This window comes from Manis javanica, chromosome 10, assembly GCF_040802235.1.
Source record: "Manis javanica isolate MJ-LG chromosome 10, MJ_LKY, whole genome shotgun sequence".
In the NCBI taxonomy this organism is placed as follows: domain Eukaryota; kingdom Metazoa; phylum Chordata; class Mammalia; order Pholidota; family Manidae; genus Manis; species Manis javanica.
The window spans coordinates 79983236-80001320 of NC_133165.1; the positions used below are offsets into that span (position 1 = coordinate 79983236).

The 18085-nt window shown below is 35.5% G+C and overlaps 2 protein-coding genes and 1 pseudogene across 2 annotated transcripts; all 3 read right to left on the reverse strand.

Moving 5' to 3' along the window:
- Positions 1 to 8825: 8825 nt before the first annotated feature.
- Positions 8826 to 9514, reverse strand: LOC108399042 (olfactory receptor 6C2-like; annotated as a pseudogene).
- Positions 9515 to 10072: 558 nt separating this feature from the next.
- LOC140843861 (olfactory receptor 6C76-like) lies at positions 10073 to 11014 on the reverse strand. The gene has a single exon (XM_073214283.1). The coding sequence runs from the start codon at positions 11012 to 11014 to the stop codon at positions 10073 to 10075; it is 942 nt and encodes a 313-aa protein (XP_073070384.1).
- Positions 11015 to 16669: 5655 nt separating this feature from the next.
- Positions 16670 to 17623, reverse strand: LOC140843862 (olfactory receptor 6C65-like). Its single transcript, XM_073214284.1, has one exon. It carries the CDS (start codon positions 17621 to 17623, stop codon positions 16670 to 16672), a length of 954 nt encoding a protein of 317 aa, XP_073070385.1.
- Between the last annotated feature and the right edge of the window lie 462 nt (positions 17624 to 18085).

Below are 18085 nucleotides of genomic sequence, written 5' to 3' on the forward strand. Positions count from 1 at the left end.
GCTGCTCATGTTTTTCCAGCCTAGAGCTATGGAAAGAGAAAATTGGGTTGACTAGAGATAAGACATCAGAAAATGTTAGTAAGAAAAATAAAACTTCGTATATATATCAAATCATTATGTTGTTCGTGTTAAACTTACACAATGTTATATTTCAAGCATATTTAAATAAAACTAGAAAAAAAAGAACATTATGTAACCACACCAAAATGTGCATCTGCTAATACTTGCAGGAAATTACAGATTTAGTTAGTATAAGATGCACACTTGGCTGAAGGGATAGTGAAGATTCAAAGACTGTTACGGACAAAAGACCCCACTAAGAGGCAGTATTGCATGTAAGATATGCACACAAAATTATTTTTGTTGTTCTTCTACAATGCTATGTTTGTATATTACAGCATAGATCTTAAATAGAAAAGAACTGAGATTTGAAAACTCCATCAGAGCTTTTATATGGAAAGATGTTTTAAGAGAGTAAATATTTGAATTAGAGAAATGTGTTGTAAGAGGTTTTTATGAAGTCACATAGATCTGGACAAAATATTGGCTTCACTCTACCATGTACTTATCATCTGGGATAAGTTACTTCAACCAGTTCAGTGTCATTGTCTATGAATGAAGATAATAATAAAATGAAATAATACAGCCAGCACTTAGGGATGTTATGTGTGGATTCATTATTGATTCTGAGGCTTAAAATAGCCTTACAAATCAAAGTCTGAGAATTCAATATTATATACATATGTAATACATAGATACATATGGTACAAAACAATTTTGCTAAAAAGAACCAAAGTATAAAATCAACTTTAGAACAAAGTCTCTTATTTTAATGCAAAAAAAAAATTTAAGAGTCTAAGTTTACTCACTATGGTAGGCTCTGGATATTCATATATCAGGACACTTAAAATCAGGCATAATAGAGGAGGAGACATTGCACATACAGAGAGCTAAATCAAACAATCTTTCTCCAATTAATTGTTGTTTTTCAAAAAACTAGACATTTGTGTTTATGTGGAAATGACAAAAATACACTATTATATTGGTTAGTAATAGCACCATACTTATACTAAGCATTTTCAAAGTTTTCTTAAGTTTCTTAAGCACTCTAAATGGCAAGAGCATAGGGGAGCTGAATATTTTCAGTGTGTTTAAAATTTTCTATTTATGAATTATTGTGCATAAAAACAGGTTTGAAAATTGGATCCTACTGTCCACTACGCTTAGAGACTACATAGGATAGTTTAAAAAACACTGAAACTACGTTATCTGTAATGAGGTTTGAAAGATTGGCAATGATATGACAAAACAGCCATTCTTAGGGTTCTTTGAGTCTTAGTGGAGATTGGAATCTTCAGTGCCATTCCAGAAGGCTCTTAAGGGAAAAAATGTTAAACTTGGTAATTGGATAGGAAGGATAAAAGTGGATAGAAGACAAGATGTAAATGAGATATAGACACAATGATGTATGTGTTTGTGGGGCGGTCTGTGAAGTATGTTAAAGAATGAACTGGAGAATCTGTCACTGAAGACACTGCATAAAAACACAGAAAAGAGTCAAGAATTCATCATTACATAATGCAGTTGGAAACATTGATCAGCAGATGGCACACTTGCCTGGAAACCTGTTTGGCGGCAGGGAAGAATTGCTGAGACACTTTACCAGTTTCATGGCATGTCACACATTGTTTTTAGGAAGCATGGTGAAAAGAGGCTTCCATATTTACACACTCAATTCAGTTAACCCATTCATAAAATTGTCATTTTTCAATGAGAGCACTGGAAGAATAGTAGGCTCTATGTAAGTACAGAGTGGTTCTAATTAAAAATCCCAGTTTCAGAATCTTTGAAAGGAATAATGAAATTAGAGGGTTAACATCCGATTTTAAGACTATAAAGCTAAAATAATCATGCAGTCTGCTACTGACATACACACAGACCAAAAAAAAAAAAAAAAAATCAACAAAACAGAGCAGAGAGCTCATAAATGACCCCAGTAATTTTGACAAAGGTGTCAATGGAATTTAATGGGTAAACGAAAGTCTCTCCAACATATTTTGCTAGACTAAAGGTATAGCTATATGGAAATCTCTGAGCCTTGATTCATATCTCAGGCCCTATGCAAAAATTAACCTAGCTAATTAGGTCTGGATTACAAACCTAAATGTAAAAGCCAAACTATAAAGTTCATTGAAGAAAACACAGGAAAATTTATTTGTGACCAGTTAGGAAAATACATTTTAGACAGAATGAAAAAGAACTAACCATAAAAATTATAATAAATGTGACTTCATCAAACTTAAAACACCTGTTCATCTAAAGACACCATTAAGAAAATGAAAAGGCAAATCACAAAATGAGAAAATACTTGTAATACATAAATCATATACTTGTATCCAGAGTATCTACATAATAATACTTATAAATAAATAATGATAGTGATCAAATAAACCAATTAAAAGTGGGAAAAAAGACTTGAAAGACACTTCAGAAAAGAGTTTATTGTAATTCCAATAAATACAGGAAACTCTTCATTAGACATCAGGGAAATGCAAATTAAAAAAGCAAGATAGCACTTAATGCTCATTAGAATGCCTAAAGTTAAAAAAATTATACCTAATCTGAGAGAAAATGCAGAGTAAAAGGACTACTCAGATATTACTGGTGGAAGTATAAAACTGTTGAACATCTGTAGAAAATCATTAAGCACCTTCTTTTAAAATTATACATATATCCACCTTATGATCCATTATTTCCACTCCTATGTATTTTCCCAAAATAAATAAAAACATGTCTCACAAAATACCATACAAATATCATAATCTTATTCACAATAACCTAAAACTGGAAATGACCCAGACATTTGTCAACAGGAGAAGGGATATACAACTATAACATATTCATACAGTGGAACACTATTCAGCAATAATACAGGAACAAACTTCAAATATGCAGTAAGTGGATTAATCTCTAAAACATTATGCTTAGGAGAATCCATGTAATAACTGTGCCTTTTACATAACTCATTGTTGCAATGTTCAAGAACAAACAAAACCATTCTATGAAGACCCCCAGAGGTGCTGTGGTCTATGGGGGGGCAGGGAAAGATGGCAATGCTCTGTACCCTGGTAGTATTACTGATGATATCAAGGATGGACTTTAGTTATTTTTTTAAGTAGGCAGTAAAGATAATAATGATAACAATAAACATTTGACAGTGATATATATATAAATGTATGAATAATGTAAACTTGTTAACTTTTTCACAAAAAGCATCAAAAGATCACAGCCTTTCTGAAAAAAAAAAGGATAACTATTACCATTTTTATTTTACTTAGATAAACAGATGAATAGTATGGTTAAGCCCCCAAGGTGTGTCTCTTAGTGGAATGAATAGTATAAAAAAGAATTTTTTTGATTTCCAGCCCAAACTCAATCCTTCCACAAAACTCCAAATCATGCAGGCAAGACCAAGCAGATCATAACTATTCTCCTTTCTACATTCCATCAATTACAAAGCCAATGACCAGAAATGGAGAAAAGAGTAATGATTTTTGGGTGTCTTCAAGGTGCTGGGGTATACTGGCTATCTAGCCAAGCTGTACATTTTAGTAGTTCAGGAGGATGGCCTGGGCTCTGGTGTACAATGGCTGGCCACTGGACATCAGATGCCTTACTTTGTCTTTCTGTATCTCAATCTCTCTCCCATCTATTAAGCTGAACTATGTGGAATTACTTTCTTTAAGGTCAAAAATGATCAGTGCTGACAATAAGGTTCCACCAAATAAAAGAGGAAAACTGATTGCTCTTAATTGTGTTTTGATATAATCACGTAGAGGGGTGGCATAGAGTATTATTTTTATCTTCCTTACAATGGGGGAAGCTGGTGTTTCCAGTCTCAGCCTCAGAATATGGTAACTCCAGAATCAGAACTTGAATCTCTGACTCCAAAGTCATTACTATCTCCTCCCTACCATACTCTCAAACACAGTGTCTGAGAGTCTGCTGAAAATATCTAAGCTTTTTTCTTCAGAAAAATTAACATAATGCCGATCCTGCTTTCCGGGAACATTTTATAAATTAAAGCAACACAGATTTAATTGCTATAAAATGACCTTTGTTTCTTTCCACCCCCCACCTCCCCAAGATCGATCAATTCTCTGGAGTGGCTATTTGCCATTTGGTACCCTAGTGTCCTTAAGGAGTTAAGGAAACTTGTACATTTGCATAATTTACAAGCAGGGAGTAGCTGGGGACTGGGAGAATCTGGTTCAGTAGGCCATTTAGAAATTCATTAAAATTTATTCATTTTTCATGTATTTTTGGTTATTACCAGAACCTGAAAACACCAAAAAGTTGTTTCTATAAGTAGAAAATAACATAAAACTGACATGCTTACATCCATGAGTAAACACAGTCTTAAACATAGAAACTTACTCATGTATTCACACTGGGCAAGTTAATTGAACTGAATAGAAGTTGCTGTGGGAACAGTGTGGTATGCCTTAGTGCTTAGTGAGGAAATGAACACTACTAATTATCACCAAATGTGTATCTCTGCTTTTGTACTATAGCTTTTAACATACCATCTGTGTAAGGAACAGGAAGATGTATTTTTTTGAGAAATGTGGATGTTGCACAACACATGGAAAGGTTTTTCTTGAGCTCAGACCTTCTCATAACTAAGAATGGATGCTCTGATTTCCAATCAGCAATTCTATGGTCTTACGTTGATGGAAGTTTTCACTTATTATTTTCTGTTTTTAATGCAGAACTGTTGTTAGATTAAATTTACTCATTAGTTAATTCCCTCTGGGCTTTGGGTAATGTAAAGAGCACATAGTGATAATAATGAATATAATGACAATATTTTAGTTATAATAATCTGTACTAAGATTTCCAGGTAAAAGACATATGAATGCATTTCAAATCAAATATGATTCATTTATATTTCCATTGGCAAAGTAACATTGCTATCTCAGAAAACAGAATGGAATGTATATGATCATCCTCCAGTTTTTTAATGCCCCTTTAATATCATCACCCGGTCTTCTAAATATTAGGAAGGACATCTAAATATGCTGTGATTCAAACAAAATGTGGTCCATGAATGTTCATAGCAGCATTGTTCATAATAGTTAAAAAGTGGAAGCAACTTAAATGTCAATGAAATGATGAATGGATAAACATAATGCAGTGTATCTATACAATGGAATGTTATTCATTCATAAAAAGTAAAAAAATACTCATAGACTCTACAAGACAGATGAACCGTGAACTGGTGAAGGGCTTTCCCAGTCCACGTCTGCAACCCACAGCCCACTAGCACAACCCACATGCTAAGTGAGAGAAGCCAGACACAAAAGGCCACACACACTGTATGATTCAATTTATATGAAATGTCCAGAATAGGCAAATGCGAGAGATAGAAAGTACATTTATGGTTGCTAGGAGCTGGAGGTCGGGAGCACCAGGGGGTCACTGCATAATCGCTTTGGAGCATCTTTCTGTGGTGATGATGATGAAAAGGTTGTGAAATGAGGTAATGGTGATAATTGTACACTTTGCGAAGGTACTAACAGGCACTGCATTGTATGCCACAAAAATGGTTAAGTGGTGAGTTTTATGTTATGTAAATTTTACCACAATAAAGTGTAGTTCCGGAAGGGATATAAAAATAATTTCAAGTTGTATTGGAAGATTTAATGCCTTTCAGAACCTGAGTCCCTGCTTCATGACTGTCAACCAACCCACTTTGAGGAAATCCTTGTCTTAGACGGGAGACTGAGACTGAATGGTGAGAGGAGACGATAGAATGTGTTAACTAACAAGAATAATGCTGATTGCATAGCTGGCATACTTGGTGAGAATGCTTTTTAGTTTAGAAGAATCACAGGGAATCAAAGGCAGAAGGCCCATGTCCCAGTCACTGTGCCACCTCTTATTCCAGGAACACAGAGGGACAGGCTGCTAGGCGTAGAGCTGAGAAAAATCACCTCTTAGCATTTAAATGACTGATTTCCAACTCGTCTCTGACAAGCAAGTCACAGAGCAGCCAGCACTGAGGCTAACAGAGGGAAAGGGGTGGATTAACAAGTATGGTACAGGCCACAGTGGAATTAAATACAATCGTTGAAGGTAAAACAAAAGATACAACAGTTCTAGAGAAGTTCTAGCCACAGCCCAGGCTCCAGGCTCACCTCAGCACCCAGCCAGCCCTGTGGCCCTAAGCTCCAGCCCCGCACTGTGTCCCCAGGCCCAGGAAGGCCCCTGCAGACTCAGCTTCCAGGCCCACCCAAGCAGCAGGACAAACTGTGTGAACCCAGGATCCGGGACTAAGTATCCTGTCATCCCAGTCCCAGATGAGGCCTGTCCCCATAGGCACAGGTGCCACGCCACTCCAGGGGACCCCAGCAGCAGGCTGGCCCCCATAGATTCATGAACAGGCCCGTTCTCATGCCTCAGGTTCATGCCCCACCCCAGCTCCAGGTCAGCCCCCATGGAGCAGGCTCGCCCACTGCCCTCCTGCAGACTCCAGCACAAGCCTGCCCGTGGACCCAGATGGGTGCCCAGAACCTCTGGGCGGGCTGACTGGTGAAGGGCTTTCCCAGTCCACGTCTGCAAAGACTGGAAGCAGCATCTGCTTCTTCAACTGTACAGACCACAAAAATGATAAATAATCAGGCTAAACACCACAAAAGGAAAACCACTACTAAATCACCCCAAATAATGGAGCTGCTTGGTATTAATGGCTTTCTTTCATTTCAAACTTTAATACTTCCACCACTGCACATCTTTTACCTTCAGTTTAAAAGACTGCTACTTTACACCCCTGAGTGCAATTTCAGTGCTTCAAAATAATTACTAATTATCAAGGTTTTGCATTTATTTATGGACATAACATTTTTTTCTTCTTTTAAAAACTTTTATTTAAATGACTTCTAAGTCATTTTTAACCTATGTTTCCCCTTGCATCCTTTATACAATTTTTTTATTAAGGTATCATTGATATACACTCTTATAAAGATTTCACATGAAAAACGATGTGGTCACTACATTCACCCATATTATCAAGAACCCCCAACCCCATTGTGGATATAACGTCTTAACTCCACAGTAAAGGAGGTTGGGGTCACGTGACCTGGCTTAGTTTCTTAGCTCCTGCTTCTCTGTGTTCTTCAATTTTATGTGCTGATGATCTGAGCTTTTTCTTATTTTAACTTACAGGTTTTACAGCTCATTATTTCAATTAAGTAAATAAAGATTGTTTAATTCTGCTTTACAAATATATCAAAAATAATAGTTACATTCACTGATTACGGACTTTTTATCAAATGAAACACATTATGAAATGTCACATAATTACTTTGGTCCTGATTTCTTTATTCAAATATTTCTTATAGTGATTTCAGTATATAAGAACTCTTTGGTGAACACTCCAGGAGGTTATGCTGATAATAAATATGCTCCAAAGTTGGCAGGAAGATGATAAGTGCAATATCTCATCTTTCCCCTTATCAAAACATAAAATCTTAAATATGCTACCACAGGACAGATTATGGTGTGTAAAACTTATTACATAAATTCTGAAATGTTGAGTCAATTTAATTTTCTTCTTTGATGTCAATAAAATAACTTAACGTGTGAAGATAAGAAGATACGTTGATAAACCAGGAGTGCATTACTGCAGAGAGAGCACCCTGTTAGTATGTCAGCTGGTATGCTCTCAATCCCAGTGTCCTTTTCCCACCCTGCCCTCTCCAAACCACACTGCTGCTTGAAAGGCAGTGGACTGGAGTGGGCTGAACATGCCTTGAAATCAGAATTCAGGCTTCATAAATTGCTCTCTATGATGTGTTCATCAATTTACTCAATCTTCTTCTGCATACATTTTGATAAAACTAAAACATGATTCATAGCATTGGCAAGGGCATTAATAATAATGATTGGAAGAGTCTGACATATCATTAGGAGTTCCAAAAAAGCAATTGTTTTCAGAATTATGCCATAGAAATAATTAAAGAGTATTAAATGCAATTTCAAGGCCTACCTTTAAATTTTAAGATAAATAATCCCTGAGTTTTAAATTTAATGTCAGAAGTAATTTTTTCAATTTTAATTCTTTGCCCTTTTTGTCTGTTATCCAGCAGAAGTAACGATTTAGTTTGAAAGATAGTAATTTAAAAGGCTGGAGTATAATCAGTAGAGGCCTCTTTCTTCTTCTTTTTGCTTCCTTGCTTGCTTTCCTGTTTCCATTCTCTCTCTTCTCTGTTTTCCTTCATTCCTTCGTTCCTTCCTCCCTCCCTCCCTCCCTCCGTTCCTCCATGTCTTTCATTTTTTTTCTTTCTTCTTTCCTTTCTTCATTGACTTGCACTCTGTTACTATTTAGGATCATTCTGACAACTTTGCTTTTGAGAAGAAACTAGTACTATCACTACATAATGTATCTTCTAGATAATTTGTATACGTTTAGATATTGTTTCTTTTCTTCCTGAACCACAGCATTGAAAAAAATTTGGGTAAGAAATGAACAAATTTAATTACTTGAAAATATTTTTATAGTTTCACAATGAGGGAAAACACCACTTATGAGGTTGGTTTGAAAGGAGAAAGAATGTGCTTAAGGTGAGAGTAGGATGCAGTAGTACATGTCTCTGATAAGGTTAATATGACTGAATTATAGGCACAAAGCATTGAAATAAGAAGCTGTAGTTAAACATTTAGATTATTTTCTTCTTTCATTTTACTTTGATTCATCAAAACTGATTTTTTTTTAGAACATTGCAATCCTCTTCACGGAGTCATTAAAAGCTTGTTTCACTTGCTTATTCCTCAGGGTGTAAAAACAAGGGGGCAACAGATGCAGTGAGCACTGAGACGCCTTTGTTTACGGCCACCTCCTCCTTTGCCGAGGGCTTGATGTAGATGAAGATGCAGCTGCCATAGGTGATGGAAACCACAATCATGTGGGAAGAGCAGGTGGAAAAGGCCTTTTTTCTCTGTTGGACAGAGGGGAACCTGAGAATTGTCCTGATGATGTGTGTGTAGGACAGAATCACACACACTAGGGTGATGATGAGTCCAAATTTAGACACAAGGATAACCACTTGTTCTATTACCCGTGTATCTGAGCATGAGATCTTTAGGAGGGGACCTGCATCACAGCCAAAATGATCAGCTGTATTGGAGTCACAGAATTCAAGCTGGAGGCTCAAGCTAAGGGGTGGGAGAATGATCACCAAGCCAGACCCCCAACAGCAGAGGACTAATAAGGTACAGACCCTACTGTTCATGATGGTCATGTAATGCAGGGGTTTACAGATAGCAATGTAGCGGTCATAGGACATGGCTGCCAGGAGAAAAAATTCTGTTGAACCAAAGAGAACAAAAAAAACATTTGACTGGCACAAGCATTATAGGTAATGGTACTGTCTTTAAAGAAAAAAAAACAACTAAAGACTATTCTAGCTTTTACTGCTTTGCTATCATAAGATGTAATTCGATTTTCATACATCATATAGAAATTAAATAAATTGCAAGTTAAATTTGTGGATCAGTATAAATATCAATGTCCCCTGGTTGATATTGTTGGATCCTTAAATTAAAGTTTGTTTGTGTATCAGTTATTATGTAACCAGTAACTTTCCTCTAAGTATCATTGTAAATAAAAATAGTTAAAGGATATATATCTATCTATCTATCTATATATATATAGATATATATATACTTACAAGATTTAATAGCTAAAATATCAATGCCATGTACTTTTAAATAAATTAGGCAATAATAAATATAAACACAATGTATATTTTGAAGTGCATACACTAACCTAAGAAGTAACAATTGTCACTTTGTGTTATACCATAGGGTGCTACAGATCATTCCATAATGGTTTTGTGCTTAAATTCATATAAGGAGAACTTGTATGTAAGAACAGTGAATACAAAATAGCATAAACAATAGTATTACTGAGAAATGAATAAAGTAAGAAGAGAGAAGAAATAAAACAATTTATTCTTTATTGGTTCTCTGGCAAAAACTACTGGGTGTATATTTTAGTTATAAAGTGCCATCAGGTCAATGTTTTTGAGGAAAGTATCTTTCTCAGAACATCCTTAAGTGCTTGTTTCACCTGCTGGTTCCTTAAGGTATAAATAAATGGATTCAGCATAGGAGCGACAGAGGTATTGAGCATAGCTACCCCTTTTGTCAATGCAACCCCTTCCTTGGCTGATGTTTTCACATACATGAAGATGCAGCTTCCGTAAGAGAGAGAGACAACAATCATGTGGGAGGAGCAGGTTGAGAAAGCCTTTTTTCTTTGTTGGGCTGAGGGGATTCTCAGAATTGTCCTGAGGATGTAAGAGTAGGAGAGAATCACTAATGTCAAAGTGGACATAAGCGTAAGCACAGCTAAAACAAAGCTCATGCGCTCGAGAGTACTGGTGTCTGTGCAAGAGATCTGCAGTAAGGGAGCAGCATCACAGGTGAAGTGGTCAATGACATTGGAGTCACAGAAATCCAGCTGCAGCCCCATGGTCAGCGGAGGGAAGATCACCAAGAAGCCAGCCAGCCAAGAGCCGACTACAAGCTGGCAGCAGATCTTGTGACTCATGATGGTTGTGTAATGCAGAGGTTTGCAGATGGCCACATAGCGATCATAGGACATAGAGGCCAGAAGGAAAAACTCCGTCGAACCAAGGAAGATAAAAAAAAACAGCTGAGCTGCACAAGCATTGTAGGAAATAGATTTGTCTCCAGTCAGGATGCTGATCAAAAATCTAGGGTTACAGACAGAAGTAAATGAAATTTCTAAGAAGGAGAAATTCCTGAGGAAGAAATACATGGGGGTCTTCAGGTGGGAATCCAGCAGGGTGAGAACAATGATAGTGAGATTTCCAGTAACACTCAGGACATATGTGAGAAATAAAAAGAGGAAAATCACAACCTGCGCTTCTGGATTATTGGTCAGACCCAGGAGGATGAAATCTGTTACTGATGTTCTGTTCCTCATTTCTGGTGGTTGATTTTTGACAGAGCTTCCTGGCAAAATGAAGACAGACAACAATAAATCAGTTAGACAATCATAAATATCTGCATCTACTTTTTCAAGTAATGATTGTATTTTCACAAGTATCTGGGAGACTAAATACAATGTCCTTCTATATATACACTCCCCTTTTACCCCAATTTTTAAATTCCTCTTTTAAGTGTATCTTCTGCATTTAATATGCATATTATTACTCTGAGGGCTGTCCTCTGATTCCTTGCTACAAATTTACTCTGCCTCCACTTCTTATAATTGCTATGTGGAAAATCTGTTGATTGAACATCAATTCTTCTCACCTAGGCTTCATTATTTAGCTAAAATATATAGGACATTATGCTTTTCTTAAATCATCTTTTCCAGGCAGAAAATCCCTAGTGATCATGTAAATCAGTCATCAGCGTCAACCTTAACTGACATTTTCCCATGAAAATTCTAATTGTTCATCTACAGAAGTAGTAATTATTGTCTCCATCCGTGTATTTATTGCCTGTTCTTTTGTAAAGAAAGCAGAGATCAAGTCATTCTAACATTGTATTATGAAGTTTTATTTATAAAATTAGTGGCTTATATAAAGATATCCATACATTTTCAATCCCCCTACACATTATATTTCCAAATATTAATGGAACTTCTGCATGCTTGTCTTCATTCTTAATTTCATAACAAAGATGTCTTTCCAGGTAAAGTCAGTTAGTGATTTTCACTTTATTGTTTAAAAATTCTTAATTAAATAATTTTTGAAAATCTAATTAATAGTTGAGCATCACATCATCTGTTCACAAAATGTTAATGCAGTTCAGAAGTACTCTCATACAGAATGTAGATAAGAAACATACGAACACTTAACATATGTTATTTAAAGCTCTGATGGACCCCTACATGAAGAATATGACTGGTCTTTCTAAAGTGTAAATGTACCAATATTAGGAATGTATGTCATGTTCCACACATCTTAGTTAATGGATAGAAATCACCTTTTACAGTATTTGTACTTTTCAGTTTGTGGATTTAACTATTGGGTATAGAGAATATAGAAATACATATAAGATATATAGAGAGAATTTATTGAATGTATTGAATGGAGAGAGAAAGTGAGAAAGAAGAGAGCAGGACACCAAAGGCAGTTTCAATGCTCTGTAATGAATAGAAGTTGAAACATCAGATAAAAATAAACTGAGAATACTTACATACTGTCAGAGGATTGGTGGTTAGTGTTAAATATTGAAAGCATACTATGTGTTCATTTGTCTTAAACCGGAATATTTAAGACAGTGGGCCAGTGCTTTATGGAGGAATAACTTACTTTCCTCTCTTGCCGCAAATCCTCCCTTATAAACATGTCAATATTTCATCTGAAAACTTCTAATGGAACAGTTTCCTCATGTTTATCCCCACCCTTCTAATTGAGAATTGTGAAATATTTCACCTGCCATTTGAATACCAAATCTTCAGGTAGAAATTATTAAAGAAAAATAATCTAGAATTATTTTTTGATTCGTTTTCTGGTTATTTGACACAGGGCAATTTCCATTTCCTTTCCTTAGATAAAGTAAACACAGCACCTTTAATGTGTTTTGCTATAGAAATGTCTTTTTGTTTTGGAAGCATTCTTTAAGATGAATTCTTAATGACTTTTGGGAAAAGAGTAATTGGGCACTCATGAATCATGTATAAGATCAACTTTGGAGAGTATATTTTAATTGGTATATTATGGGACCAGTGCCCCAGGAGACGTTTGAGGAAATTATCCAGCAGGAGGATGTCCAGGTATTTGGGGAGGGGGAAAGTTTAGCAAAAATAAACCAACATTTTCTGTGTTCATATTCCAATGATCCATGTATCATTCTTAATACTGTGGGAATTAGTTGAAAACAGTGAAAGGCAAAACAGACAGAGAACTATTAAGGGAAAGCACCTGGTTCCAACGTCTATGAAATAATTTAAAAACTATTGAAGACTTTTAAGATACGTCATTCCAGCTAAAATTTTCTAGGAAGTATTTCTCCTCTAATTAACTGAACTAAATAACTAGATTACATCTAAAATTAGAAGCAACTCAATTTCACCTTTATGTTTCTCTATTATTTCCAATATATAAGCATGCAACCCAAGATTTATTTCAATAATGTTTACCAAAGCTCTTCTTACTAGTAAGAAAATTAAGCATGGTTTATTCCACAGTAAATAAATACAGTCCTAAAAGAAAAGCCTTCTTTGAAATAGTATCTTCTTGTTGAGCATATTATTTAAGTGAAAAACTAGGTTTCTTACTTACTTTTGTATACTCAATAATGGTAGTGCAAAGACAGGTTTAGTTAGTAACGGATTATAAGAAATTTTACCACCATTGTAAAAACAAATATAATCTTAAAACTTCACAGCATGGATCTTTTTATGTAAAGAGGTTGTCTTCCTGTAATATATATATATATATATATATATATGTATATATATAATTTAAATACTTGTTTCCTAATTAGGAAATGTTCATTGTAAGTTGTAAGCATTACAAAGTAATCATTTGATATTATTGCATACATTTCCAGCACCAGTTTTAATGGCTGAATGTGGTGTGCCTTTATGGCTGTGCCATAGTGAATCTAATCCATTCTTGTTGAGCATTTAAAGTCCCTCTTATATAAAATGTTAGAAAGCATAGACAGACAGACATACACATGTTGGCATTATTGTCCTATTACATTTTGAGAGCAAGTTTCTACAAAAGGAGATAGTGAACATAACTTTGCATACTTAAAATCTCATGAATATTTATATATTTCTCTATAGAAATAGCTGTTTGGGTCTCATACATTTACAAGAAAGGCTGTTTTAACACAAACTTAGCATACAAAAGATGAATTTTTTTAGGAGAGTAACTCTCATATTATTTTATAACAGTATCTAAAGGGGCCCTGTCATGTCCTCTGAGAAACTCCACATGCATCTACACTAAAAGGAAGAGGGGGAAGGCACTAAAGCATTGAGGACCCAGGCTCTGTGCCACAAGCAGCCCTCAGTTTCATCTGCGCCTCTTGGGGTGTCAGCAGCAGTCAGCAGGGGAAGCAGGAGCCTGACGAGTGTCAGCCAAGGCCGCTTATGATTGGGTGCCTGCCTGGGAGAACCCTGTCAAGCTTCAATCAGAATTGAGGACAAACTTGATAACCAAGAAAAAGTCTGTGATTAGTTTAGAATAGGATCTACTGTCAGAAATACTTTTATGGTGACTAGGAGAGGAATACTGTTTTCTCAACTTGGGGGAACAGACATACCATGAATCTTCTTGCTGGGTTTGATGTTCCATTAGCAACCATTAAGTGCTCCTAGCTGTTGGTGTGCACATTTTGATTGGAGAGCATAAATTATTTTAGGAGCCCTGACCAGGAAAGGAACAAGTAGATGGACAGCTTGGCTTATGGAAAGATAACTGAACTGGGACGTAGATCTCCATTTGCAAGGATTCACTGAGTACCTTGGGAGAAATCCCTTCCTTTTCTGGGTTTCACAAGTGAGAGTGTCGGGCAAAGTCAGGGATACGAATAAATCTCATGTGACAGGTCAACTCTTAGGGTGTGGGCACTGCGTTGAGAAGGATTCTGAGGTCATATCCTCATTCTTCAAGAAATAATCATGCAGCTCACTTGCAATTATGGTTAGTGGTGTATCTTTTATTTTCTCTCCTTGTATGAGAATGTATCTATAATCTCATCTAGATGGAAAATTCTGTTATTCTAAAACTTTGTTTCCTTGTTGCTTGAGACAATGAAATTATTGATGACCCTTCCCAATAATTTTTAACAATATCCCACACTGATCTTATATAAAAATATAGGATTACAAACTGTTAGGTATCAAAACTCTGAGCATGTATAAAGCACAGTCTAGGCATTCAATTTACCAATGTTTTCAGATCCTTTTACTGTTTGTTCTGGTATAATAAACTCTACTGTAATTAATAAACTATGGTGTGTGAAATACATATACATATACACATGTTCACATACAAGAATATTTTAAATGAATGGTTTAGCATGTAAGTTTTATACATCCAAAAAGATACTGGTTTATGCATCCAATAAGACATTAATAAGATCTTGGCAATGGTTGGAAGGCACAGCTCACAGAGCTTTGTATAATTTTTCAGTAATTCCTCCCATACTTAAAATATGTATTCAGAGTATTTGTTTCCTTATGAATATTTGCTAATTAATACCATATCATAAAAATATAAAGAGTGTTTGTATGTAATTGCATAGAGTACCATAATTATATTAATATCATATAGTCATAACATTTTATTGTTTTGTCAATATTTGGAATATTTTATCCTTATAATATTAATGTTTACCTCACATTTTTATGATGTTAGAATTGGAGTTTTTGTAATTAGTAAAAACCTTACTGTTTCCTTTATTTTCATTAATTGCTAAGTCATTGCTTATTTTCATTGTTTTGTTTTTTGACATACTCAATTGTTTAATTTTTAAATTTCAAGCCCCTGAATTTCATATTTTATTCCAGGATTTCCATTCCTGTTAATTAAATTGTGCTGGTTACTTAGAGAGATTGTTTGAAAAGAGAGAAGAGAGTTCTTTTACTTTGAACTGCCTTATTAATTTGAGTACCAGTAAAATGGGGTCCTATGATTCTTATGTGCAAGTTAAATAGGTTGTAAAACTCCTTCATTGATTTTCAGCATCTTCATAGGTGGATTTTCCTGATTTCCTATCTCTGTCTATTTTCTGATAATACGATATATCAAAAAAAAAAAAACTAAGTTACTCCAAAAGCAGTCATCCTTAATAACCCTGTTCAGAGCACCATGGGAGATCTCCCTTCCCAGCAGGGTCCTCTCACAACTCCAGTTATTGTTTAACAGAAGTTAAATAATCTGAAATGATATCCATAAATAGTTCTGATGGAGCAAAGTTGGTAGAAAAGTAACCTGATAGCCTGAAATAACCTGTCTTCACAGAATATCATTGTTTATCAGCTATATTTTCCCTATACAGATTCTGAATATCTGAGTAAGAGTAGGGAGGAGATAGTGCTCTTTGCTAGAAACAATCATGAAGCATAGTTTTCTAAGCCTTGAAGTTAGATTCCATTCCATTCATTAACTGTGAGTTGCTGTGAATTTCATTTCAGATTGTTCATTTTTATGTAGAATTTGAGGTCTCTAAAGCTTGATGCTGAACTTTTGAAAGTAAAAGAATTTGAATACTTAAAAAGTCACACCTCACAATCCCCTTGCGGTTGACATGTGTGACACAGATCACTATATGGACTTGGGAAAAATACAAAAAAGAAAAATGATAAAGAATACAGGAAAGTACATTCGAATGTTGAAAAATGGAAAATAAAGGAGCCATATAACAACTTTGAAATTCTGACCACCCTATTGAATTTGATTCCCGTCCTTTTCTTAAAAATAATTTAGAGCATTTGTCACTTAATAAAGCCCTAGGTAATTTACCTGTCTATTATGTTGGCTGTTTTTCTTGTGTGTCCCCTGGCTAGAAGGAAGGCCTACAATGGCAGGAACTTTTATGTGCATCATTCTCCTAGGTATGCCTATCACTTAGAACAGTGATTTGATTTACATGTGTTTTGCATATGGTTTCATCTACAGATTTCATAAAGATTTGTGCTTGCTTGGAAGCATTTTTTTTTTGTAAAGTCCTTAAGGGCTTGTTTTACCCACTGGTTCCCTAAAGTGTAAATAAAGGGATTGGGAGCAACAGAGGTGTTAAGTACCACTACACCTTTGCTCAAAGCCACACCTTCCTGTGCAGATGTCTTTGCATACATAAAAATGCAACTCCCATGAGAAATGGGAACTACAATCATGTGGGAGGAGCACATGGAAAAGGCCTTTTTCCTTTGCTGGGCTGAGGGGATCTTCAGAATTGTTCTCAGGATAAGTGTGCAAGAGAGAGTCATCACGGCTAAAGTTACCATGAGTGTGAACACTGCCAAGAGAAATGCCATAAGCTCTAGAAACTTTGTGTCTGTGCAAGCCTTCAGGAGCACAGGAGAAGAGTCACAAGTGAAGTGGTCAATAATGTTAGAGTCACAGAAATCCAGCTGGAGTCCCATAACCCCTGGGGGAAAGATAACCAGGAAACCAGCTAGCCAGGAGCTGATTACAAGCCGGTTGCAGACTCTGTCACGCATGACAGTTATGTAATGTAGAGGTTTGCAGATAGCCACATAGCGGTCATAGGACATTACAGTCAGAAGGAAAAACTCTGTGGTACCTGGAAGATTACAAAAAATATTTGTGTCATGCCAGCATTTTAAGATAATAGCTGCATCTCTTATGGCAATGCTGATCAGAAACCTAGGAATACAGACTGTTGTGAATGAAATTTCTAAGAAAGAGAAATTCCTGAGGAAAAAACACATGGGAGTCTTGAAACAGACATTTGGTAGTGTTAACAGGATGATGGTCAGGTTTCCACCTTTGCTCAATAAGCAGGTGAGCAACATGAAGAAGGCTGTCATGGCCTGTACCTCTGGGTCATCTGCAAGGCCCAGAAGAATGAATTCTCTTATTGATGTCTTATTTGGCATGACTAAACTCTGAATTCTGCAGGTCTGTAGATAAAAATAAGAGGATTTCAACCCCTGATAAAATTTAAAATACAGTTGTAGTGATCTTATTCTGCATTCAATAAAACCTCAATAAAACATGCATTAACAAGTGACAAAATATTTATCCTTCAGAACTGCAAACTCATATCAGAATTTTTTTCATAGGGAAATTTAATCTGTGTTTTATTACTTAAAAAAAAAGGGTTCTAATCTAAGCTTTGATAATTCCCTGCTATATACTTTCGATTACTTATTTAACATGCAGGAAGTTGTTTTTTAAAGTCATAAAACTAGGTAACAATGATAAATACTTAGCTTCATTGTGCAAGTAATTTTATTTGGGGAGATTAAACAAGTTATTGAAATATGCAGTACTTTTGAAAATCTGATGACCACATAATTCCATATGCTAATATTATCTTTGGAAAATGTATTTTTGAA